This window comes from Centruroides sculpturatus, unplaced genomic scaffold (genome assembly GCF_000671375.1).
Source record: "Centruroides sculpturatus isolate CEXI.00-Female unplaced genomic scaffold, Cexi_2.0 scaffold294, whole genome shotgun sequence".
NCBI lineage: Eukaryota > Metazoa > Arthropoda > Arachnida > Scorpiones > Buthidae > Centruroides > Centruroides sculpturatus.
This window is the reverse complement of record NW_019384468.1, coordinates 50,638-76,347: the sequence shown is the minus strand read 5'-3', so window position 1 is coordinate 76,347 and position 25,710 is coordinate 50,638. Positions and strand designations below refer to the sequence as shown.

General features: G+C 34.2%; 1 protein-coding gene across 1 annotated transcript in view; it reads right to left on the bottom strand.

The window, feature by feature from the left end:
• Positions 1-2,626: 2,626 nt before the first annotated feature.
• The window catches only part of LOC111621087 (cholesterol 7-desaturase-like), a 32,068-nt gene continuing 8,984 nt past the window's right edge, over positions 2,627-25,710 (bottom strand). The window contains exons 4-8 of the mRNA XM_023363147.1: positions 18,470-18,658; positions 18,228-18,406; positions 5,731-5,964; positions 3,027-3,200; positions 2,627-2,938 (exon numbers count right to left, since the gene is read on the bottom strand). Of these exons, the coding sequence (XP_023218915.1) occupies positions 2,783-2,938; positions 3,027-3,200; positions 5,731-5,964; positions 18,228-18,406; positions 18,470-18,658 (932 nt within the window). The 3' untranslated portion in view covers positions 2,627-2,782. The remainder of the gene's footprint in view (positions 2,939-3,026; positions 3,201-5,730; positions 5,965-18,227; positions 18,407-18,469; positions 18,659-25,710) is intronic.

Sequence of the window (25,710 nt, the reverse complement as noted above, 5' to 3'; positions counted from 1 at the left end):
GATATGGATGGTGAGGATCAATCCATGTTTATCTGTTGGAAGACTGTTGCCGCCTTTTTAATGCATGAGTTCACATCCACCTCTGCGTAGCCATTCGGGGAAATAATACTATCCAAGTACGTAAATCTGTCAACCTCCTCCAATCTTTCTATTCCGACCATTACTCCCTGCGTAGTGTTTTTGGGTAGTGTTACCCACATGCATAATTTTCGACTACACGGCGTTTATCCTGAAGTCGATTTTGTATGCCTTCCAATCCAATGTAGTCATGACGGGCTGTGGTAAAAATTTAATAATGTTAAATGGAAGAATGTTAGGCGATAGAACAGTGAACATATATTTGTTTCTAATTTGAGATTTTCGGTTATTGATTTTTGTTTAATAACTCCGTGTTTGGGGTTGTGTTAAGTCTTCTTTCGTTGATAATTGTTGTTTTTTAGACCATTTTCCTTTGGTATTGTCTTTGGCTTATCCATTGCAATTTTAAGTGAATAATAGTGGCATTTTTTACGAAAGAATTTTCTGGAATTGCAAGATGTAAACGGTTTTGTGTGATCTTGAGAAACATCTGTTGGGGAGAGAGTCTGTTTCTTTATCATACGAAGTTAATTGTTGAGATTGCTAATTGCTACAATATGAATTTTAAACCAAAATATTATATTAATATTAATTGGTTTGAATTAGATTGTCGTCTAATGTTTACGAATAGAAATAAGAGCATGGCGGGTTTTTAAGAAAAGTGGATCGGAATTACATCGTAAAATATTTGTTTTATTATATACTTTAGTTAAGAAAATTTGTTTAGCCAACAAGAAAAAGTTTTTGTATATCGCTCAGAATTCTGGAATTTTTCGGAAAAATTAGTTTTGGAATCTGTGTAAACTTACAAATAATAATAATAGATTGAACTTTTGTTGAAAGTGTGGTTTACATACGTATTTTTATTCTCTATATGGTTTTTTGTTTCTTTACACTGTAAACTTGTCAGTTTTTAATGACAAGTTTCAGTATAAGGAGAGTTACAATTTAATGAGTGTTCATCTTGGTCTAATAAAACTTTGGATGCGGATATTACGGAATATGAGTTGAGTTACATTTTAAGTAAAGTAAAAGTTTGTTCTGTGCTTGGTGTCGATGGTATTTTTGCAATGTTGGAACATGGATTCTTTCTTTCTGATATGTTTTAGAAATTTTGATAGAATATTGAATACTGGGATAGTGCCAAAGGTTTGAGGAGTGCCCTTTTGTGTATAGTACATAAAGTAGCTCTAAATTGGTTTCTGGAAATTATAGAGGAATTTCTTTGCTAACTTGTCTCAATTTTTTTTGTAGAATACTGTATTTTAGGTTAGTAACCTTGTTAATTTAAATTTACATGATATTTTATTTGACAATCAGGCTTGTTTTCGAGAAAAATAGTTTACTATNTACAGAAATATGAAAATGACAAAGATACACACAATGCTAAAATGCGTAAATATGGTTTATTTCATAAAAAAATTAATTTTACAAACGTACTTACAAGAGTTTTTTTTTCCAAAATAAACGAATACATTCAATTTTGATACATGAATTCGTGTTCAAAATTATGAAAAGAAAAACATAACGTTTCTTTACAGTCTCTTTGAAGATACAGTCGACCCCCCTACAACACTGTTGATAATTCCGTTTTATATGAATTCCATGTTGTACGAGTCACTTAGATTTTACAAATACGTGAGTCGTTTACAGCCCGGAACACGTATTTGTAAAATCTAAGTGACTCGTACAACACGGAATTCATATAAAACGGAATTATCAACAGTGTTATAGGGGAGCCCCCCCTATAACACTGTTGATTATTCCGTTTTATATGAATTCCATGTTGTACGAGTCACTTAGATTTTACAAATACGTGAGTCGTTTACAGCCCGGCACACATATTTGTAAAATCTAAGTGACTCATACAACATGGAATTCATATAAAACGGAATAATCAACAGTGTTATAGCGGGTCGACTGTATATGCTTTCTTCGTGGATTTGTCTTTGATACTGTAGACCGGAATTTAATGTGGAAAAAGCTTTTAAAATATGGTCTGAGTATTAAATTTGTATCTTTTCTTACAGAATAATAAAGAAAATTTGCATATTGGAAAAAGCTTCTATCTTGTACGATTTGATCATGTTTCCTAAAGCTCAATATTATAATGCGTAAATTCAATTATGCACAGCATTAAAGAGAGTATATTTTCCGCAATATTTGTTTACGAAAATTCATGTTTATCAACATGAAATAATTAAGATTAAAATTTTAGTTAAGATTAATTAAAGTTAAGATTCAAATTTATTTTAAAATATACTTCCATACAAAATATTTTTTCGTCAATGATTTAATGTATTTAATCGAAATATACGTATGAATAATCATTTCGCGGGCAAAGTGAGAAATCAGTAAAGAACAGTTCAAATCAGTGCTTAATTCTCGTACGCGGCCGCGCAGCTTACAGGAAACGTTGCTGATCAGAGATGTTTTATACTTGTGTACAAGACTCATTTGCTATCGAAAGAACAAAAACAATCAGGTTTGTATGTAATCACCTTGTTTTATATCTTATTAAAAACACGTAATCATTATAATACAAAAATGAAAATATTTTAAGAATACAATAAACAATATTTAATTATAATTTTCGAGAGGTTCGTTAACTTTAGCGCTTTGTGACAATAAGAAAATTAATCGTGAATGTCATTTACGAATATTCAGTTCCATCCGGAGCTTCTAAAATATAAACGACTTCCAATTACCAATTACTTCTCTTTTCTTTAGCCTTCGGACTATTTTTGCTGTAAAACTGAGCGTACCATTTTCTGAATTTCGCAACTGTTCTGTCTTCTGAGACATAAACTGGATTCTTCCGATACATTTTGTAGTTCCATATGCGAACGTCACGCTCGATCTGTTAAAATAAATATATTTTTTATACATTAAAACGCATATCTAATGAATACCTTCGAATTTAAATCAGAAGAATTTAAATATTTGACCAAACGAGATTCCCAAAACATGGCAATATAATCAAGTAAGGTTGAAAATCGAAAAGAAGAGTAATAATGGCGGATAAATCTCTGTCGAAACGGTCCTTCGGGTATAATACTTTGTACAAATAAACTACTTCCAAAAGTACTTTGCAAATACGAATGGATTATTGCTGGGCCAATCTGAAAAGTTAAAAATATTTCAATACAACACAAATGCGATTTTAAGAAAATTCCACATCAAGTCACTATACCACCTAATGGTTGCTGAGCAAAAGCTTTTTCTTAATTTAAACAAATGTTTTCAACCTCTTAACATTATAGGTCATCCTCCGATTTTACATACAAAAGAAATGCTGCAAAATGGAACATACCGATTGTCGAATTTATAACATTTCTAAATTAAAAAAAACGATTTAAAGGAAACGAAAAGAAATAAACAAAGAAAAACATAGTAAACAAAGATAACCCCAAAGAATACTTGATAAAGGGTTATTAAGTTCCATTCTTTTTTCTATTATATCCATGTTGTTAAAAGTGCACAAGCATCTCTAGCAAGATCCCTGTTTAGTTGTTGTTGTTTGTTAAGTTATCGGAACGCAACACTTGGGCGATCTGCCTTCCGGGAGGTCTTTTTAAGGGAAACTGGCCCCTATTTAGGCATTACAGATATAGAGAAAACCCGGAAAACTATACGTGGCCAGCCAGTCTGATCGAGGCGCAAATCCACGACCGAACTCCCAGTGTTCAGGGTACGAAGACCACTTGGCCACTGGTGGGCCCGTTTAGACATTATTGTTTTATTTTGCTTTTGTAAATTTCCACTTTTTCTATATCCAACGCAAATTAAAGAAGCGATTGTAAAATGGAAAGAAGTGAATATCATTAAAACGGCGTGTTCTCTGTGGGAAGTAGGGGTGAAGAAAGCTTCGTTTTTCACTTTGATCCGATCTCAGATCGAAGAGATCCAACCGCAGGGTCGTAGGATCGATTTTTAGTATTTTAAATTGTTTTTCCTAACACCAGCCTAATTGAGCTTTAGGCACGCTAATAGGGTAAATTAGTAATATTTTCCGAGAGGGAGGGATCGTGGATCAATGACAAGACTTCGGCATAGAATTCAGCTTATTGACAAGACCATGATAGAGTAACAAAAAGAAAATTTAATAAAGACAAAATATAAGTAAAATTACAGTCAACAAGAAGTTACAAATTCCTGTTGTACCCGAGGGAGAGAGAGAGAGAGTTTACAAGTTTAAGGATATACTACCTCGACTTGGGTAGCTAGAATTGACTCTTGTCTGTGGTGATGAGTTGATACAGCGAGGGTTGCTGCAGTGACGGCGTGGAGAGGACGGAGGAGATCTTCTTGGCGGAAACTACGGTGCACAATTTTGTAAGGTTTGGCAAAGCGAGAGGATTGGGTTTGGAATCCAGAGAAATCCTAGGCCAACTTTCGGATCGAAAGAAAAATTGTCCTTTTTTGTTATAGGTTTTAACCAGTAAATTGAAGGATTTTGCGTACGTAAACGGGATGGCCGAGGATGTGTAGAGGGAGCGGACAGCCAGATGGATGTTAAACTTGAGAGATAAAGGTTGTAAGAAGGGAAATTAATTTCCCTTTTTGTCATAAAAGTGACAATGCGTTTCCTTTAGCGTAAACAACATGTGGAAGAAATTTACTTCTCACAGTAATTTATTAACGATTTTAAAAGAAAAAATATTACTTTCTCATGTAGTAAAAATTATTTATTCCATCGAAAGATGAAGGAAATGACGTAGGGTCTCCGATTGAGGAGAGATTTTCGATCGGAAAACTACACAAATTTAGTTCGATGTATTTAATTCTTTAATTTTAAATAACTTAATTATATAATTTACGTTTTGATTCTCACACTCTCCATCCATTGCGTTGAATGTAGAAAAAGTGAAAATTTACAAAAGCAAAATAAAACAACGATGCCTAACTCAGGGGAGGTTTGTGTGTTTTTTACCGCGTGGAAATACATAACAGAGAAACGAATGAAACTTGAAAACCCTTGAAAAGAGTATTTTTTTGTGTTTACCTTTTGTTTAAAAGAAACAAAGAAAAACACGGTATTTATATTATTCTTATATGTATTTTAATATACGCAGTTCTTCTCATTTCTTTTCAACCGTTTTTTAAATTTAAAAATTATAAAATCGACAAAAGACACGTTCTTTTTTGCAACGTTTCTTTTGTATTGTAAAATCTGAGGATGACCTGTAATGCAAAGAGATTGAAAACTTTCGTGTAATAAAAAGGTTTTTGCTAAGCAAACATTAGATGATATAGTGTTTTGATGTGATTTAGTCTATCTGCTAAGAAAGTTGTGTACAGTGTATATTAAGGTATTATTTTATTTTAAAATAAATTATATAATATTATATAACTTATTTTCAGAAAACTTAATATAATAATATTAAGTTTTCTGAATAGAACCAACATTTTGGTAAGCAAAAAATTTTAAATAACATCGTTTTATATTTGATTACTTTCGAAAAGAGTATGATTATAATTAAACATCAGTTGTTCACGGCTCACTGTACAACAAACTGTTCCCGATATATAAGTTAAATTTGGTACACATACTGCTAAGTGAACAGTTTGAAAAAAACTTGCTTGAAAATAAAAACATGGTCACTTTTTAAAAGCCATTCATGTATTTACAGTAGTTTAATATTTAATTACCTCTTCGATTTTAAAGGTTGTCCATAGAACACATATTCCAAACAATTGAACGGACGCACTTCCTGAATATTTGTAACAGTGGAAATTTGATGCGCATACTGGAGAGCAGGAAATCTTCCACGTATTCTGAAAAAATTTCCACCAATTTTTCGGATGCAGAATGATTTCGGACGAAATACCATATTTGTGAAGGCAATCGAAATGTGCCAAATCTGATCCATTTTCCATAATTTCCTGTAATGCAAAAATAAGATAAAAAGTATAAGTGCCTTCGATTAGAGAATAGTGGGGCAAGAGTACATACATTCTTGCCCACTATTACGCACTTAGTTTTTTTTTTTATACAATATAAATTCTGTGTCAGCAGAATGACAATCTTAACATTTACTCATAATAATTCTCAAACTATCTTCATTAAGATTCCCTAGGTTTTTATTAATATTTTGAATATATGTCATTTAATAAAGTTATTCATCAAAAGATTACTAATGTGCATATATGGCAAGAAAAAAGTTTACAGAAAATATTTCACGAAAAGCTACACAAAGTGTGTATTGATAAACAAAATTAAAAGAAAAATAACCATTTTTCATCAAATTGAACCAACACTCAAAGTGAATAGTTTTGGTAAGGCAACTGTGACTGTTTAAATCGTAAATACGGAGCCAAACAAAAAAAAAAAAAAAAAAAAAAAAAAAAAAACAGATTAGGAAATGATTAATTGTATTACTAATACATACTACAAACATAATTCAGAAAAAAGGAACTGTGTTAGCACATTTTTATCATTTTTTTACGTATATCTCATTATACATTTATTTATTGATATAATAATACCTTGTTGATCATTATATTACATGACATCTGATAGAAAACTATGTTTATCTGTTAAATATCAGCTACAAATATCCATCATAAATCATTGAGCTTCAATTTGTAAAAAATTATAGACCTATAAATTCCCACTGTCGTCAGTCTTACGGTCTTCTCTTAATTTAATTTTTGCACATTCTACAAACCTCATATGGAGGCTCTTCCTTCTCTTCCTCATATCCTTGGCAGAGAACTCTCTCTTTGGTCTAAACTCTCCTTCTTGAAATAAAAAATGTCAATATCCCCGTAAAGTGATTTATAAATAACTTTTCTCGGTGTTATTGTTTGCATTTCTTTGATACAGTGTTTTTTCATATCTTCTTTTGACTCTAAAGTAAAGCGTGCTTGTTCTTATTTTAGATTTTTCCTCTTTATTCCTTCTTTGTTATGCAAGATTCTTTTATTGAAGTGGTTTCATTTCCGCAGGAAAGGTGAAGCCGTTGGGTCCAGAATTAGATGCATCTATTTCTCCAGGCGATGAAGTAGTTTTATTCATCTGTGAATCTGCAAAAGTACATATTTCTGTTTTTTTTTGTTTTTCAACGTCCGTACCTGTTACTACAAGTTGCGATAAATCCTCATATATAAGCACTCCATAGTCCATAGGCACAATCTCACACATGTTAAAAATTTCGACAGCTTTGTTCACTGACGCACACCTACAGAAGTCGGTGCTAAATAATTATGCTATCTTGAATTGGGATGACTCTTCCTGGATTACTTACTAGCCAGTTGTTCATGCTTCTGCAGAAAAAGTCTTGAGTACAATACAACAATCCAGTGGGTGAACTTTGTGGCTGCTTCTGCATACTCAGCCCATCTTCTTAGGTCTTTGAATGCAAGTGCATAGAAAGACGCGTGCATATCTTTACAATGGCCAGTTAATTCTTTTTGAAACAATCAATTCTTCAATTCAATAACAATGTTATAGTTTGGGTTGAAGTTGGCATGCGCATTACTGCCCCACAGTAGCACGCGAATATTTGTAGCGCAACATCAGTTTTTTGAAAACAGATTTGTTTATTTATATATTCATGCATACTGGTTTCACCCATTATGCAGGGAATACAAACTCATTATTAGAAAAATCAATACACAACAGTAAAAAATTACAAAAATATTATAATTGATGAATAATTACAGAATATATATTATGAATAATTACATAATATATATAATATATGAATATATAATATAATATAATATATGAATAATTACAGAATATATATATTCTGTAATTATTCATCAATGATATATTATCAGTTATTAATTATTTATTCATCAATTATATAAATCGTTTTTTGATACTCTTGTTTATAATAATAATGATATATCTTTTTAAATATTAGTTCTACTTAATAAGGCTGTGTACACACTAGGCGTTTAAAAACGCGCGTTTTAAAGAACCAAGAGTTCTGCATAGGCATACATACTCAAACGTGCGCTTTTGGCCAAGCGTGCGTTGATAGATTTTTGTTAAAACGCGCGTTTTGCGGGCGTCAGCCGAGCGCTTTGAGATATATGTGCTGCCATGTTGTTGTACATTCGATCGCGCGCTTTCGGGTAGAGTGGACGTACGTTGGCCGAAATGGAGAACGATCATTTCGATACTGATATATTTATTGATGAAATCTAAAAGAGACCAACTATCGTCAAAGGATTTTATAGATATTTTACAAGAATTAAAAAACTTGGGTTTATTTTGTCTTAGTTTTGGATACAACGTCGCAAACATTCCATGTGTCAGTCTATTTTGTAATATTGGGTGCACCCAAAATTCTCTTTGCCTCTGCTATCGTCTTTTATAGCGACGATGGAGGAGGCGCACACAAGCAATTACTTTCACGTCCATTTCCAAACGGGACATTCCAATTTTCAACGCTGACTCAGTGCTGAACTCAACATTCGTTAAAATTCGTTCCTTTTTTCAACATTGAGGTAGCGCTGTTGTCAGCGCTGACTCAACATACTCAGCACTCAACAGATATGTTGACTGCTACTTTCCAATGAATTGTGGGTAATTGGTAAGACATTTGAATGGAATCCATCTTGCTGAGAATAGAATTATGGGAACTAAGCACTTCGTACAAATTGTTGACTTCAACACTCAACACTCGCGTTGAAAATTGGAATGTCCCGAAACTGAGCCAGTGCGTATGCTCCACTAAACGGTCGTCTAACGCCGAGCTAACGCGCGGTGTGTACGCTGCTAACGCGCGTTTATTAAAACGCGCGTTTAAAAACGCCTAGTGTGTATGTTACCGCTAAAGCTCGAAAGTCGTTAATGTGTACATTACCTAGCTAATCTGCAGATAAACTAGGGAGATCCGTTAAAGTTGCTAAAATTGTTCTATTTCTCAAATTACCTAGGTAAAGTGCAGATTATCTAGGTAATCTGCAAATTACCTACTAGGCACTCGGTAAAGTGAAAATAAGATCTTTGCTGAAACAACAGCAACGTTTCTGTACGCTTAAATTAACATAATGTTCTTTATTTAATTTTCGATATCTAAGGAATCAAGTAAATACAATCAAACAATCGACAAATTAGTTGATTGAATCAATCATCAACCAATTAAAAAACATACAAAAAAATCAAACAATTTAAAATATTAATACAATTCGAAAAATTATTATACAGTAATACTCCGACTTACGCTACCCCGACTTAAGCGAACCCGGAATTACGCGATTTTCAAATCTCGTCGATTCGTCTTTTGTTTGAGTGCCACGCAACCCTTGATTACTCACTCCCCCACACTATTGTTCAGCTTACATGTTCGGATGTCGCGCGGAATCGACACATAGCTACAATTTATTTTGTGTTATTTATTTTTGTGTTTGTTATATCTACGGAGACTTGAGAGACTCTACTATGTCATCCAAACAAAGTAGAACTAAGTGTTCTGCATCAAACAAGAAAAGAAAAACTTTATCTTTGGAATGTAAAGTTAACATTGGGTACGTTCGTAAAGTCGAACGAGTTAAACGAGAATGACGTCATCGTTATTCCTATTTCGTTAGACTTTTTGAACGATTCGTTACTAACGCATTTAACTCGTTTGACTTGATGAGCGTACTCATTATTAAATTAAAGACTTCGAACCGAAAATGAAAATTTGTGAATTGGCAAAGAAGTTTGATTTACCGGAATTGATGGTCAGAACAATTATAAAAGGCAAAGAAAAAATTCTCGAAGCTGTGAAAAGTGCTCAATTTTTAATTTCAAGCATCATTCGTAAACGTCACGGAATTATCGCTGAGATGGAAACAATGTTAAAATTATGGCGTGATAATCAAGTACAGGCATACCTCGAGTTACGTCGTTCCCGATTATACGTCGTTTCTCAAAAAAGTACATGGAAAAATAAAAATCAACTTTAAGTCATTTTAATCGCCTTTACGTCTGTCCGCCACAAATATTGAAGTCGTAATATCACTAGAAAAGCGTTTAAAGCACATAAAATCATATTAAAAAATATAGAAGTATATACTGTATTTACAGTACATGCATTCGTAAATTTAGATTACTTTTTTTGTACTATATTAAAAACTAAAATTTATTTGTTTGTAAGCTTAAAATAGATTTTTATTAACCATATATTATTAAAAATGCATTAATAAATAAAATACAGAACCGGGAATGGTAATTTACGGTTTAGCCTAGTGATAAGTAGATTCGGAGACAAGTAAATTCGCCTTACGTCGTTTTCCTGGAACCAATTACCGACGTAAGGCGAGGTATACCTGTAAATGTGAAAAATTGTAAAATAATATAGGCCTAATTTGTTATACATATGTGTACTATCTAAGATTTTATTAAACATTTTTTTCTAAATTATTGTTTTTTTAGTCTCCGGCCCCAATTAAAAATTATTTGTATGTATTTATATGCGAAATTATACCCCGACTTATGCGGTTACCGCTCGGTCCCACCTATTGTGTAAGTTCGGGGTATTACTGTATAGATAACCACCTATGGAATTTCGGGACTTTGAGTATCTATCTGAACTGAGGGGACCGAGACTATTCCAACGATACCCTACTTTTGGACTGGAGACGAAAAATAATAAAGTTATCATACTTTTTCTGGTGATCGCGTAATATAATTGTGCAGTTAATGTTACCTATGGTGAGTAAAATGGCGGCTCGTCTCTGATTCCAGCAAAGGGAAGAAAGGAAACAGTGGGGACGCACGTTCTAACCTAATCTAACCTATTCTAATAAATTACCATAATTATTACCAACCAAATTATTAGAATAGGTTAGGTTAGGTTAGGTTTGAACGTGCGTCCCCACTGTTTTTTTTTCTTCTCTTTGCTGAAATCAGAGACGAGTCGCCATTTTACTCACCATAGGTAACATTAACCAATTGTGCTTACTTATTAGTGCAGTGTAAAGATTGGTGACACTGAATTTCATAGCAATTGGTTTTTGCGACAAGCACACCTATTTGTGGTACATTTATTTGTGGCAAAGATCTTATTTTCACTTAACCGAGTGCCTAGTAGGTAATGTGCGGATTACCTGATACTCTGCACATTATCTAGGTAATTTGAGAAATGGAACAATTTTCACAACTTAAACGGATCACCCTAGTTAATCTGCAGATTAACGACTTTCGAGCTTTAACGGTAACATGTACAGTACAGTACAGTACATACATAGCCTAAGACCTAGCAAAGTTTTTTTTTTTAGTTGTAACGGTCATCGACAGTTGGTTGATAGTGGCCGTTGGCTTTTTGAAAGTACAGCCACTGATTGGTCAGCAGACAATTACGCCACGCGTCATAATTTGCATAAGACTATGGCTTGGAAATCAGATTTGCATAACATTACGACTGGTGATCGCTAATTGGTCGGCGGGGAATCACGCCTCATCACATTTGCGTAGTGCTACGGTTCAGTAAGCGCTAATTGGCCATCGAGCTCGATGTGGACGCTATGAAAAGGTTAAGTTGAAGCGAGAGTGGGAAGTCCACTCCAGCACGGGAACTTCGTAAGTCTAGTTCGACATGACCGGATATTCGTCACTCTCGTATAAGTTAGACTTGGGAACTTTTTTGTTCAACAATAAATGTGAATTCTTCTTCATGGAAAAATAAGACCTAGCGCATCTTTGAGAGCAAAAATTAATGTAAGACACTGTCTTATTTTCGGGGAAACACGGCAGAATTTTTATTCTATATATATAAAAATGAATGTATGTCTGCCTGTATGTCCTTCATGCATTACCACACCGTTTATCCGATTGCCGTGAAACTTTGGGAAGTTGTTTAGTATACTCCCTGGCATAGTATGATTGTCATGAAACTTTGGGAAGTTTTTCAATACACTCCCGCAAAGTTTTCTGGCATAGTAAATTTATCCTACGATAGATGGCGCGAGTGTATACGAGCATCGTGAGTTCGATGGATTTCAAATTATGAAGACCATTTCCCCCCTCCAAAAAATATCTCTATATATGCATTTGTGAACTGTTATTTACGATATTTGTAATCATTTTTGTTTAATCACTTTATTTCAACTTTTTTTTTGCTAATTATGTATTCGTTGGAAATTTGTTAAATTCTTAACTGTAACCCGAACAACAACCGAAGTTGTAGGAGGAAATTCGCCTATTTTGCCGATCTAGGGATCCCCTTTTCCAAATTTTAATATCGACTCAAAATAATTTAAAAAGACAAATTACAATAAAACGGTTTATTATCCAACTATCAGAAATTTCACAACATGCCAAGGAAGAGAGGAAGGAGCAATTAAATAATTAAAATTNTAGATCTTGGTTTAGTCGTCATGGCCTTCCATTACATGTTCATTCTGATAATGGCCCTCAATTCACATCTCGTGAATTAAGAATGTTTTTAGCACAGAACGGAATTCGTCAGACATTCTCTTCGCCATACCAGTTCTTTACAATCGTCTCGCAATAAACTTCCCCTTTATGTAGTTCGTCATGGTAATGCTAACCTGATTGGAAGAGATTGGTTTTGTCTAGTTAAAACTAGTTTTAACTCAAATTCATTTTTGACTACAGTAAATTCTAGTTTTAACTAGACAAAACCGGTTTTGTCTAGTTAATTTACTGCTGTACATGTTTTGACTTTAGATCAGGGCTTCTTAAACTATGGGTCGCGACCCCATTTGGGGTCACTTCCAATGGGTCTTCAGTGCATAATCTAATTCAATGCTCCTTCAGTGCATAATCTAAGTGACCCCAAATCTAAGTGACTTTCTCAAAAAAGTTTATGCACTGAAAAAAGCTTTCAGCTTTTTTCAGTGCATAAACTTTTTTGAGAAGTCCTTATATAATGTCTATGCATATCCTGCAATAAAACGAGAAAACAAAAGTTTATTAAAAATAGGCATATTGGAAATCAATTAACAAAAAATAGGCACGTTACCCCAAGAAAAATGTGGCATATTTTCCATTTGTTGGGGTAAGATGCCTAGTAGAGTCACGTGCTCCAGCATGTCCGATCGGGATCGGCGGTAGCTGACAATGGAAACTTTAGAACCTTAACTACATCACACATTAATTGTTTTTAGCAATTTTTAATAAATTCCATTTTAACTTTTAGTTTAAAATTATTCTAGAAACATTTCACAACAAAAACTTCGTTCTTATCTAGCTTTTATTCTTCTCGGATGTAGAAAATGAAGTAACGGTAGCCAACTACAGCTTTCCGCACTCAATATTGGCCCAACGATTCATCATACAAATACATGACAATATGTGACGTCACCGTTTGAAAATATCAAAAATTAGGCATCTTCCCCCGCTTACCATCTTACCCCGAATCACTCTATGCGTTGCAGTCAAACCAGTTTTTAGTTAGGATGCGTTTTAACTAGTTAACACTAGTTTATACTGGATGTCTTTGTTAAAACCCGTTTTGTCTAGTTAAAATTAGAATTTACTGCTAGTCAAAAATGAATTTGAGTTAAAACTAACTAGTTTTAACTAGACAAAACGGGTTTTAACAAAGACATTCAGTATAAACTAGTTTCAACTAGTTAAAACGGGTTCTAACTAAAAACGGGTTTTGACTGTAACATATATATAAATGGGGAATATCGTGCTTCAGACAATCGCTGCGAGTGTGTGGGCAAAATTTGGAGAATCCGTGCTTCTCGCTTGGACAACTGTATGTGGCCAGCTCATGCGTCGGACAAACTTCTGATTTATTCGTGTACGCATCAGACGGAAAAACAAAAAATATCGTGTATCCACAAACACTCCAATAAATAAATAGAATTGAAACGACACTTTGAAATGTTTTCCCGATGAAAATGAATAATAACAATAAGTTTCGATAAAAATGATAAAATGTATATTTTATTTTATCATAACGAGTTTGCTTGAATTTCGTTTCTTCTGAGATCGCAGCAATGCGCGACGGTTAAGCTAGTTATTTATATAATGCAGGCAAGCTGCCCAAAGATTGGAATAAAGTTGTGCTGTGTGTGATTTTTAAAAGAGGTGAGGAAAAATAACCATCTAACCAATCCATCTAAACCTATTGCATTGCTGTCAAGATTTCGGAAATTATATAAATCAATTTTATTAACAAAATTTAATGAATGGATAGAAACAAACAATTACAAAAATTTCACTCAATACGCTTTTAATAGAGATGGAGTACCCACATGGCACTCTTTGTATTAATAGCAATACAGTAATACAACTTCAATTTCAGAAAAAAAGACAGAAGGTATCTACTATGTTTTTGAATTTAGAAAAGGCATACCATTCAGTACTAATCTCAATCTTACAAAGAAAAATGATAGTGTCGGGCAGATAGGAAATTAATTAGAGCAGTGGGCTTGCTATTTGGACAATATGAAGTTGTGATTAAACAGAACAATACACTATGGCCGGCTTTGGAACTTAGTCATGGATTATTACAGGGTGACCCGTGGTCTCAATATCTACTTAATTTTTATACGTTTGATTTAAATGCTTGTTTTACTAATGCAGATGATAGCTTTACATTTGATAAACAAACAATACATTCAATATCGTATGCAGACGACAGAGTTATTTTAGCCCCGTCAGCAGCTGCTTTTTGATGGAAAATATATGCCTTGGATGAATATTGTAAACAATTAAAATTAAAATCTAATCCTAAAATATCTTATATTATGGTATTTCAAAATGGAATTAGACTCAAAAAATACATAACCTTTTATCTCAAAAACGAAAAGTTGTCAATAGTTTCAGAAATTAACTTTCTGGATATAGTTTTAATTCCTTCTTTATCGTTTGAAAAGCAATACAGGGAAGTTAAGATTAAATTTACTGCTTTGATTAATAATACCGTAAAATCATTTGCCAAAATGAAATTAATGAGTATTACAGTCCAGTTCAAGCTGTTTAATTCCATAATTATAAACACCTTTGGATATGCCTCACCAATCTGGAGTATATCTAACTTTCATAATTTAGAGATAATACAGAATAAATTTATATGTAAAGTCTTTTCGCTTGAATATAATATTCCCGGTTCTGCTCTTCGTCTTGAACTAAATAGATTTAAATTAGGTCTTTATTTTGTTAGAAGTTATAGTAGATTTCTAAGCCGGATAAGAGATAATGAAGGAATACCAGCTTTATTATTAAGATTATTGTACCAAAGCTTTTGTTGATGCGTCAAGGAAAAATTGGGTTAGTCAATCTAAATATATAAAATTACTTGTTTTGACTGACTGAATCACTGATTCATCATCGCCAAGAGCAAACCACTGAACCTAAAGAGGTGAAATTTGGTACACAGTTAGGGTACGTCATGAAAACGCACACTAAGAAGAGATTTTTCGAAATTCTCCCGCGGGGGGAGAGGGAGAGCATTAAGGCTTAACAGGAAGAACGGCTTCTACTGTATTGTTTTAGATGCGATTTTTTGTTTTCAACAACGTTTAGTTTTCATTGAGTACTTTGGTGTATTAAATTGAACATTTCAGACATTGTTATAAATATTTTTATATATTTCGATTTTTTAAACAAATTTTCGAACCGTTTTAAATTCGAATTCGTTATTGCATATTGATTCGATTATAGAACGATTTTAAACGTTCCAGAAAATTGATCAAATTGAAAACAGTTTGATTCTCAGCAAGTCTCATTATTCTCAGCGGTAGGTGTTTTTTTAATGCTCTTTCCGCCCTGTGAGCACTAAGAGGGCCTCTTATAACAGGCCCATTATGGGTTCGACCAGGCCAACAATGAGGCGACCGGGAGGTGAGGGACGGGGCCCGACATATCCGAACTGACCACTCCCCGAAAATTTCCTGTGTATTCCTTGACCTGTCCGGATTCGATCCCGGGTCTTCCAGAGCGTTGCGTGAGATAAGCCGGAGGTACAATCTGTTGGAAGTGTACCACTTAATCGGCACAAAATCGCAATATTAGATCTCTAAACTTTTTCTTGGAGGGCTGTTAAAATTAGATAGGATATAAACAGCAAAGTCTCTATCCAACGTCAGGATTCTTTGACACCAGTTAATCAATTTTAGGATACGCGGATTAACACATGTGTAGAGATGATAAAATGGACGTGTCGTTTTGATTCAGATACTGAGACTTTTTACAAATAAAAACAAAGATTTAATGAAACAAAATAACAAAATTATACAAAAATGGAATAATTAAAATGAACGTTTGGAGAGAGAGAGAGAGAGAGAGCTCACAATTTCTACTGTAATCATACTACATCTATGTCTATTTCTCTTCTTATGTTCTTTAATGATTGACTTCAATTCTTACTAGGCAGATCTTTCATGGCACATATTTAAATATTTTTTTCCTTATCTACTGACTTAACGAAACATGGGAGTCTAATATGGGCGTTGGCCTTCAGGAGATAAATATGGAATACGCCTTCCTTCTAGGGAATTTCGTGGCGTACTCTCCGAATCATGCAAAACTCTTTCTATTTCTCATGACTTTTCTCCAATCAGCTTCTCGAATTCTCTCACGTGAACAGAGGAAAAAGGGATTTATCGAGGGGTTAACAATTCCCAGGGTGACTAAGATTTTAGCAGATAACAGAAAACAAAAGAATGTTTCAACTTCCGTTGAAGGAAATGACTTTTATCAGTTTCCCTCGTTTAGAAATCATAATTTTTCCACCAAAATCAAAGAATATTCAAAGTTAAAAATTTAACTTTTTAATTAAATTATTAATTAATCCAGGGGTAATTCAGATCTGATAGTTGGGCTGCCACCTTGACCGTTCGGCCATCTGGCCCCAGCGGTAGGTGTTATATAACAATTACTATGGTTGTTGAAATACTGAATATAAATGGGGTTTGCTTGCAAAACCGCCGCGCGCGAAGTCGTGGGTAATAGCTAGTTATTAATATAATTTATATCTCGTTTTATATCCGACAATTTCTTGCAGATATTATTAATAGGGGAAAAACTCTCCTCCATCGATCCAACCGAAACCACCCTTGAATCAATATGGATTAATCTTGCCTGAAAATCAACGAGTGCCTCATCCACTAGGCCCACTTGGTGTTCTCTCCAGAACAGTTAGAAAACGTCTTCCTCTTTACTCCTTCAGACATAATAAATAGAAGAGTTTACCTAAAAGCAGAAGCGAAATTAATTATCACGTTAAGGCAATGGATAATCTCCCAAATTACTTTATATCAACCAATCAACGAATGCAGGAAAGAAGAGTGTTCAGCACATATAGGCTCTATACTCCGAGAGAGCGAGGTTATGAATGCTAGGCGTCTGATAGCCAGTCTTATAGATGGAATAGCCACGCGCGCAGGGAAAGAATGCTTTTCGGATGGTCTTTTAAGGGAAACTGGTTCCTGTTCAGGCGTTACAGACACGGAAAAAATCCAGAAAACTCCACGTGGCCACCCTGTCCGGCGAGGTGCGAACCCACGACCGAACTTCCAGTGTTCAGGGACAAAGACTGCTTGGCTACCTCCCAAATTCCTTGAGCTGGAACATACATTTAAAGAAAAAATAAAGCCACCTATGCGTAGAACCAAATAATGAAATGGAAAGGAAAACAAAATTAAGTGCCACTCTATCCGAATGACCAACAATAAGATACAAAAAATTTTCAAAAGAAATAGTAGAAACACCAAAAATACTTTCACGTAATTTTGAAAAATTAGCACACTTAGCTATCACGTTATACGCAGCTAAGGCTGGTCTCCTTCGCAATATGTGCAAATATCTCTGCAATAATTCTAAAAGCAGAAGAAAAATTAATTATTTCGCCGAGGAAACGAATAGTCTTCCACAAAAACAGATACTGTCATCTACACTGAGAAAATTTCTAAATGTTTAGTCTGCCATACTGCACAAGAAAAACAAGTTGATGAAAATATCTAAGGAATGATTAACTTAAGTTTGTACATAATCACTTAGGATTCACTTAGTATGTAAACAATCAAAATATTATATTGCAAAGTATGTGAAAATTATTTAACAAATCTTCAGGCCAAGTCGGTTATTAGTAAGTGTTCAATAATTCAGCAAGAGAATCTGTAAATTAACTCAGTAATGCCAACCTGACATTTATACAACTAATTATATTCCCACCCACCGCAAACGTTTACCCCATTCTACTTGCTACAATTTTATGTGTAAATACCTGAATGTGGCAATTAACAATGTGTTCGGTACGTCCTTTATAATGCCATAATCCGTCTTGTATTTCTGGTATAACTGCAGGTTTCCAGAGTGGAGGTTGGTCTTCTGCGTGATGCCAGATGTAAATAAATCCGTTTTGCTCGATTGTTTCCCAACATTTTATGTTCGCCTCTTTTGCAACTAAATTTAAATATATATGAAATACATTTTTGTAGTAAGTATATAATTTTTTACAGTAATTACCTTTCTCAGCATGAGGTATTTTTACACAATGACCATTCCATCCAGAGAATCGCCATCCATGGAAAGGACATTCGATGCAATCCTCGTTGATCTTGTCATCGATTCCTAAATGAGTGCCCAATTGAGGGCAATAAGCGTCCAAAGCAAAAGTTTTACCTGTTTTTCCGCGAAATATAACGAATTGCTGACCTGTAAAAGTAATCAAATTTACTACTTATTAAGTTGTAATTATAAACTTTTGAAGATTACTATTCTTCATGTTATATCGTGTAAATTAATTTAAATTATCTTTACAGTGATTATTTTAAAGTATTCTTTATACCATACTTCTAGAATATGGCAACATAACATTTGGGACATCTGTGTTTTATGAAAAACTATGTATTTGTTCGGCACGTGAAGAAAACTCGAAAAGCCTCAGGTCACTAGCACATTGTGGAAGCCGAAATCCATTATTTGCCACCAGTGTTTAGTGTTTTATCCACTAGGCCACTGGTGTTCATTATACAATTAAATAATTAATCTGTATTCGTATAACAAATATGTACAGCATGGCATCGTCAGTTATAAACACACATCTCTATATTCTGTATATGACAATATTTTGATTTACAAAAAGGCTATTTTTATAATGGACTAAGTCGTAAGTTTTCTTCAGTCTTTCGGCAATGACAAGAAATTTTATCGCAACAAAATTTTTCACAAAACGTACCTCTTTTTAACTGTCAGTGTTTTTCCCAACATCTTTCCAATAAAATACATTTCTATAATATTGCTTTTACTTTTCCGACTGTTATGTATACACAAGGGAAAGTGTTGGATTGTGCCAATTTTGACCATCCAAGTTGTTTGTAAATCTGCACGTGTTGAAACCTTGATTCCAAAATGTAAAAAAAGAATTTGTGGATATGGAAAAATTAGTGAGGCTTTTATTCGGTATTAATATTTACACTTTTTATAAAACTCCCTACCCTCAAACGTAAATTTTTTACATATTTTAGTAATCAAAACTATAAAATTTTTNGGAAGTCATTTTAATAAAACCTAACAGAGATTAAAATGTCTTCACTTTTTCATCAAGTCCAATCACCAGAAACAACTATTTTCCACTGCAGAAAAGACCTTTCTTTAGAGGCTACGCCTCTCCAAAAAAAAAAAAAAATGTAACAGTCTAAAAGTTCACAGGTGACAATCCCAAGTAAAAATATAAAATTTCTTTTGTAAAATTATTAAATAGTAAATTCTTCAGCCTTTTTTACAATTAAGTCATATTTTGTGCTGGCAGGTAACCTTATATTACTGTTTATAATTTTACTATTCGAATTTTATCATAGGGCTGGTCAGATAGAAAAAAGGGACTGTTGCAAAAGGGGGTTGAAGTAATTCCATCAAAAGTAGTCGTTGACCTTTTTCCTGAAGAGAGAATGGTCAACCACTACTAATTAATACTGATCTACTATTAGTATTTGAAAAGTGATCCGTGTTAGACAGGTTGTGATGTCTCCAGAAACTAATCTAATAAAATACGGATTACGAAAACTGTTATTATAATAATCATTATCAGGAAACGACATCAAATAAGATAAATTCGTACTTACGGAAGTTTTCTTTATTATTAACTGTATAGAATATTTTCTTGCGATTTACATGTAGCATAAGAAGTTTAAAAAAATGTAATTGCTGATTTACATTCCAATCAAACATTCCATTTGCTCAATTACAGGTAGCGATATCTATTGGCGCTATCTGTAAATCAGCAAATCGAATGTTAACATTTTCTTAAAATTTTTGCGGATAGACGACGCTACGTGTAAATCAGCAAATTTAGAAGTTGATTTATTTATAGAAATCTAATATTATAGGATATGATGTATGCCGTTATCTAAGTTGAGGACGTATAAACATAACTGCCGAGTTTCGTAACAATTGGTTGAACGGCCTAGTAGTGTATAGCAAACAAACAAACTGACAAACAAACACTTTCATTTATATATATATAAATGAAAGTGTTTGTTTGTCAGTTTGTTTGTTTGCTATACACTACTAGGCCGTTCAACCAATTGTTACGAAACTCGGCAGTTATGTTTATACGTCCTCAACTTAGATAACGGCATACATCATATCCTATAATATTAGATTTCTATAAATAAATCAACTTCTAAATTTGCTGATTTACACGTAGCGTCGTCTATCCGCAAAAATTTTAAGAAAATGTTAACATTCGATTTGCTGATTTACAGATAGCGCCAATAGATATCGCTACCTGTAATTGAGCAAATGGAATGTTTGATTGGAATGTAAATCAGCAATTACATTTTTTTAAACTTCTTATGCTACATGTAAATCGCAAGAAAATATTCTATACAGTTAATAATAAAGAAAACTTCCGTAAGTACGAATTTATCTTATTTGATGTCGTTTCCTGATAATGATTATTATAATAACAGTTTTCGTAATCCGTATTTTATTAGATTAGTTTCTGGAGACATCACAACCTGTCTAACACGGATCACTTTTCAAATACTAATAGTAGATCAGTATTAATTAGTAGTGGTTGACCATTCTCTCTTCAGGAAAAAGGTCAACGACTACTTTTGATGGAATTACTTCAACCCCCTTTTGCAACAGTCCCTTTTTTCTATCTGACCAGCCCTATGATAAAATTCGAATAGTAAAATTATAAACAGTAATATAAGGTTACCTGCCAGCACAAAATATGACTTAATTGTAAAAAAGGCTGAAGAATTTACTATTTAATAATTTTACAAAAGAAATTTTATATTTTTACTTGGGATTGTCACCTGTGAACTTTTAGACTGTTACATTTTTTTTTTTTTTTTTTTTTTTTTTTAAAAAAGTCGGGATTTCCCCTGGGCACAGATTTTTGTTTTTTTTTTTTTTGGAGAGGCGTAGCCTCTAAAGAAAGGTCTTTTCTGCAGTGGAAAATAGTTGTTTCTGGTGATTGGACTTGATGAAAAAGTGAAGACATTTTAATCTCTGTTAGGTTTTATTAAAATGACTTCCAGGGCCTAATCTAGACCTTCGCGGGCCCTAGGCAAAATAATATTTACGGGCCCCTTTGCAAATTTTGTATTACTACAAATAATAATCGAATGCGCATATACGAACATTATCTAATTCTCAGTGACGTTGTTAGTTGTCGGAGAAGTAGGTAATGTCATTCTTAATTATCAACCCTTAAATATGGCGCTAATAATTCGCAATACTAATAAAACAATGGCACGTTCAGAACCTATTATGGGCCCCAATTAATTACGGGCCCCGGGCAAGTGCCTTGTGGCAAATTAGGCCCTTATGACTTCATTGGTTTTTTTCGATGGTGCCAACTAGTTTAAATATTTAAATATTCGACAGGTGTCTTTCCGAAAATATATAGACAGGTTGACAGATTTAATTAACAATAAACAAAGAATTTATTAAATGTCGAAAGCTAATATACAGGCGGGTGATACAAGTTCAAAGGTTACATGCCGTTAAATAGCGATTACAAAATACAGTATAATATTCACCAAGACTGGCGACTAGAGGCTACGCTATATCGCATGTCTAAATTCTGTCTTGCAGAGAGAGAGTTTTCAATTAGAGCTAGCAAAATACCTCTCAATGGACTTGGACAGCTGTATGTGACGATCGATCTTTCTATGAAAGTAGTGCAAGTCCTGGATGCCTTCTACTGTTATTCCAGAGACCAAGATGGATACTAATTCAGACATAACTTCCTGAGACGAATTGTGTTGAGCTTTCGGTTGCCCGTGCTTTTATGTCATTAATGTGGGAAATGAGTCCGTTGTTTACACAGAGGCGGCGTAAGGCGTGGGCGACGTGGGCCACTGCCTACGGCCTCGCGCCTCGAAGGTTTATGCATTACTTAAAAAAGCTGTTAGAGCCTGTACACACTAGGCGTTTTTCAACGCGCGTTAGCTCGGCGTTCGACGAGCGTTAGTTCGGCGTTAGCACTGGCTCAGTTTGAAAATGGACGTGAAAGTAATTGATTGTGTGTGCCTCCTTCATCGTCGCTATAAGGCAGCACATATATCTCAAAGCGCCCGTAAAGTGCCCGCAAAACGCGCGTTTTAACAAAAATCTATAAACGCGCGTTTAACGCGCACTTGGCGTTTGAGTGTGTACGCCTACATAGAACTCTTGGTTCTTTAAAACGCGCGTTGAAAAACGCCTAGTGTGTACAGGCTCTTAACGTAACGGAAAAATTTTACTCGTCAAAAAACGATAAATATATTGACATAAGAGACCAAGAAAACGAAAGGCTAATTCGTGAATCTCAAAAACATNCTACTTCAAAGGCAGGGGTAAATCTACAAAAAAACTAATAGGGCTTAAGCTCTAGGCCATGGTGGGCACGGCCTAGAGGCCTAGAGGGGGCCTGGAGGCCTAGAGGGGGCCTGGGTGGGCACGGTCTCCAAGTAAACCTGGTGCCCCCAGAAAATCACAGCCGAAAAAGTGTTGGGCCAATTTGCAAAGAGAAAGAAAAACTGAAAAGCGAAAAATTTTAATTATTAAAAAAAAAAGGTCAACGACTCCCTGTGCCCAATGTTATGATTAAAGGAAGTTTCATATTTTATGTTTGCTAAGTTATCGTCGATTATCATGGAATTTTCATTTTAATGAACAATAATTTGAAATAATTCAATTTTGTGTCAGATTGGCGTCTACTAGGCTCCCACAACAAAATTCTGGCTACGCCCATGCTCNTGACATAAGAGACCAAGAAAACGAAAGGCTAATTCGTGAATCTCAAAAACATTAGCACAATTTGTTTGAGAGATTAATTGATATCATTAATTTCTTATCCTCTCATAATCTGGCATTAAGAGGTCACAGAGAATCTCTCAAGACAGACGACGACACTAGGAATTCTGGTAATTTAATAGACTTGTTTAAATTGATATCCGAATTTGATCCTACGTTATGGGAACACAGGAAACGCATTAGTTACAAAGAACTTGCACAACATTATCTAAGTCGCGATATTCAAAATGAATTGATCACATTGATGCCAAAATCAGTTACCGATGAAGTGATTCGTAGGGTGAAAGATGTAAAATATTATTTTTTTTTTTTGCTCGACTGCAGTAGAGTTGAACAAATGTGTTATCTTAGGATTTTGTAATACATCAACCGTCACAATAGAAAAAAACTTTATCGAATTTCTTGCTATCACTGAGATGACTGGAGAATATTTAACTAATGCAATACTGAGAGAGCTAGAAAATAATGGCTTAAATATTCAAAACTGTCGTGGCCAAGGATATGACAATGATGTAAATATGGTAGGCGTAAATAGTGGAGTTAAAACTCGAATATTAAATATTTATCCCAGGGCATTTTTTACACCTTGCGGTTGTCATAGCTGGAATCTGCTGTTGGTAGACGCAGCTAATTATTCTGTGGCAGCAAAAACAGGTTTTTGGTTTATTTCAGAAAATTTATTTGCTACTTTCAAGTTCCAGCAAACGCTGGGAATTAATCAAAGGCAAATCAGAGCTTACTATAAAGCCTTTATCAGATACAAGGTGGGAAAGTGGAATCGAGGCAGTGAAGGCCGTATTATTGCAATTTGATAATATTGTTGAATGCATCGAAAGCTTAAAAAATCAAACGGAACAACCAGACACACTCAGTGATTGTGATTCGGTTTTAAACGAAATGCTCAGTTTAGAATTTATCATATCATTACGTGTGTGGTATGAGATATTATCGCGCGTTAATATCATATGCAAATTATGGCAATCTGTACAAGTCCATTTAAGCAATATTCTTGAATATTTGCCTACATTTTGTGACTGGATCAAAAAATATCGACAAACTGGATTCGAAAAATGCTTGTTTTGACGCTCGTCAATTTATTGAGAATAGCAGTTATGAACTGCCAAAAAACTTTAAAAATGAAAGGGTAGCCAAAAGGAAAAGGATGTTCGATTACGAAGGCAGCGATCAACCTATACAGTCTCCCAAAAGCCGGTACGAAACAGATTTTTTAACACCACAATTGATTTTATAATAAGCAATATGGATTCGAGATTTTTGTCTTTAAAGCAACATTTTGAAAATTTTGGTTTTCTCTACGCTCTAAGCGAGTTAAAAAACATTCCAAAAGAGCAAATATTAAAAACCTGTCAAGATTTACACTCAGTTCTGCGAGTGGGTGAGAGCAGTGACTTCCAACCTTACGAATTATACGAAGAATTACAAACAATGATTCCAAATTTACCCAAGTTCATTAAAAATGTGAAACAGCTGCTCCAATACATAACAGAAAATAACTTGAAAGAAATTTATCCAAATATTTCCATTGTCGTTCGAATTTTGTTAACAATACCGGTGAGTACTGCCCACGCCGAAAGGAGCTTTTCAAAACTAAAACTAATAAAGAATTATTTAAGAAATACAATGGGCCTGGAAAGACTTTCAGCTTTGACAGTTTTATCTATTGAAGCGTATATAGCATCTATGCTGAATTATGATACAATTATTAAGGAGTTCAGTAAGGCTAAAAGCAGGAAATTTCTGTTTTTTTAATTCCTTTTTTTTAAATTTTTCTGTAATATTAGTCAAAGAATATAGTTTGCAATTTTTATAAATAAAAATTTGACGGTTTCAACTGCTTTTTATTTTATAAAATTCGTCTTCTTGCGCCACTAGAGGGTCTCGCGAAATGTACCTTGCCCACATCAAATTTAGGTCTTGCTCCGCCACTGTCTTTACATTCCAAGTCGCAGGTGCGCGATGACTTGCAATTTTCGTTACGTCATTTCATAACAGACTGATAGACTTTCGCAACAATCCATCAACTTTTCCATCTACATGTTGACAACCGAGGTGACATCCGAGTGGATATTATACACTAGTTTTTCTATCGGCGGATGTTTACATTAAGTTCTCGAAAATCTAATTCAATAGTTAAAAATTTCAAAAAATTCGGGCCCGTAAACCTTCGGGCTCACAGAAGGGTTAGAAGCAGTGGCGGCCTTAGGGGGTGGCGAGCAGGGCAATGGCCCGGGGCCTCGCTCTTGGAGGGGCCTCGTGCAACAACCAAGTAGAAAAAAGTTGATATTTAAAACTTTTTATTTTATCCTTGGCTATTAGTTATAACAATAAAATAAATTTAATTTATAGTACAGTATATATTCATATTAATAAGTGCTTACTATTTCAATTCACATACTTTGCACAAAGGACAAGGGCCTCGCAAAGATCTGCCG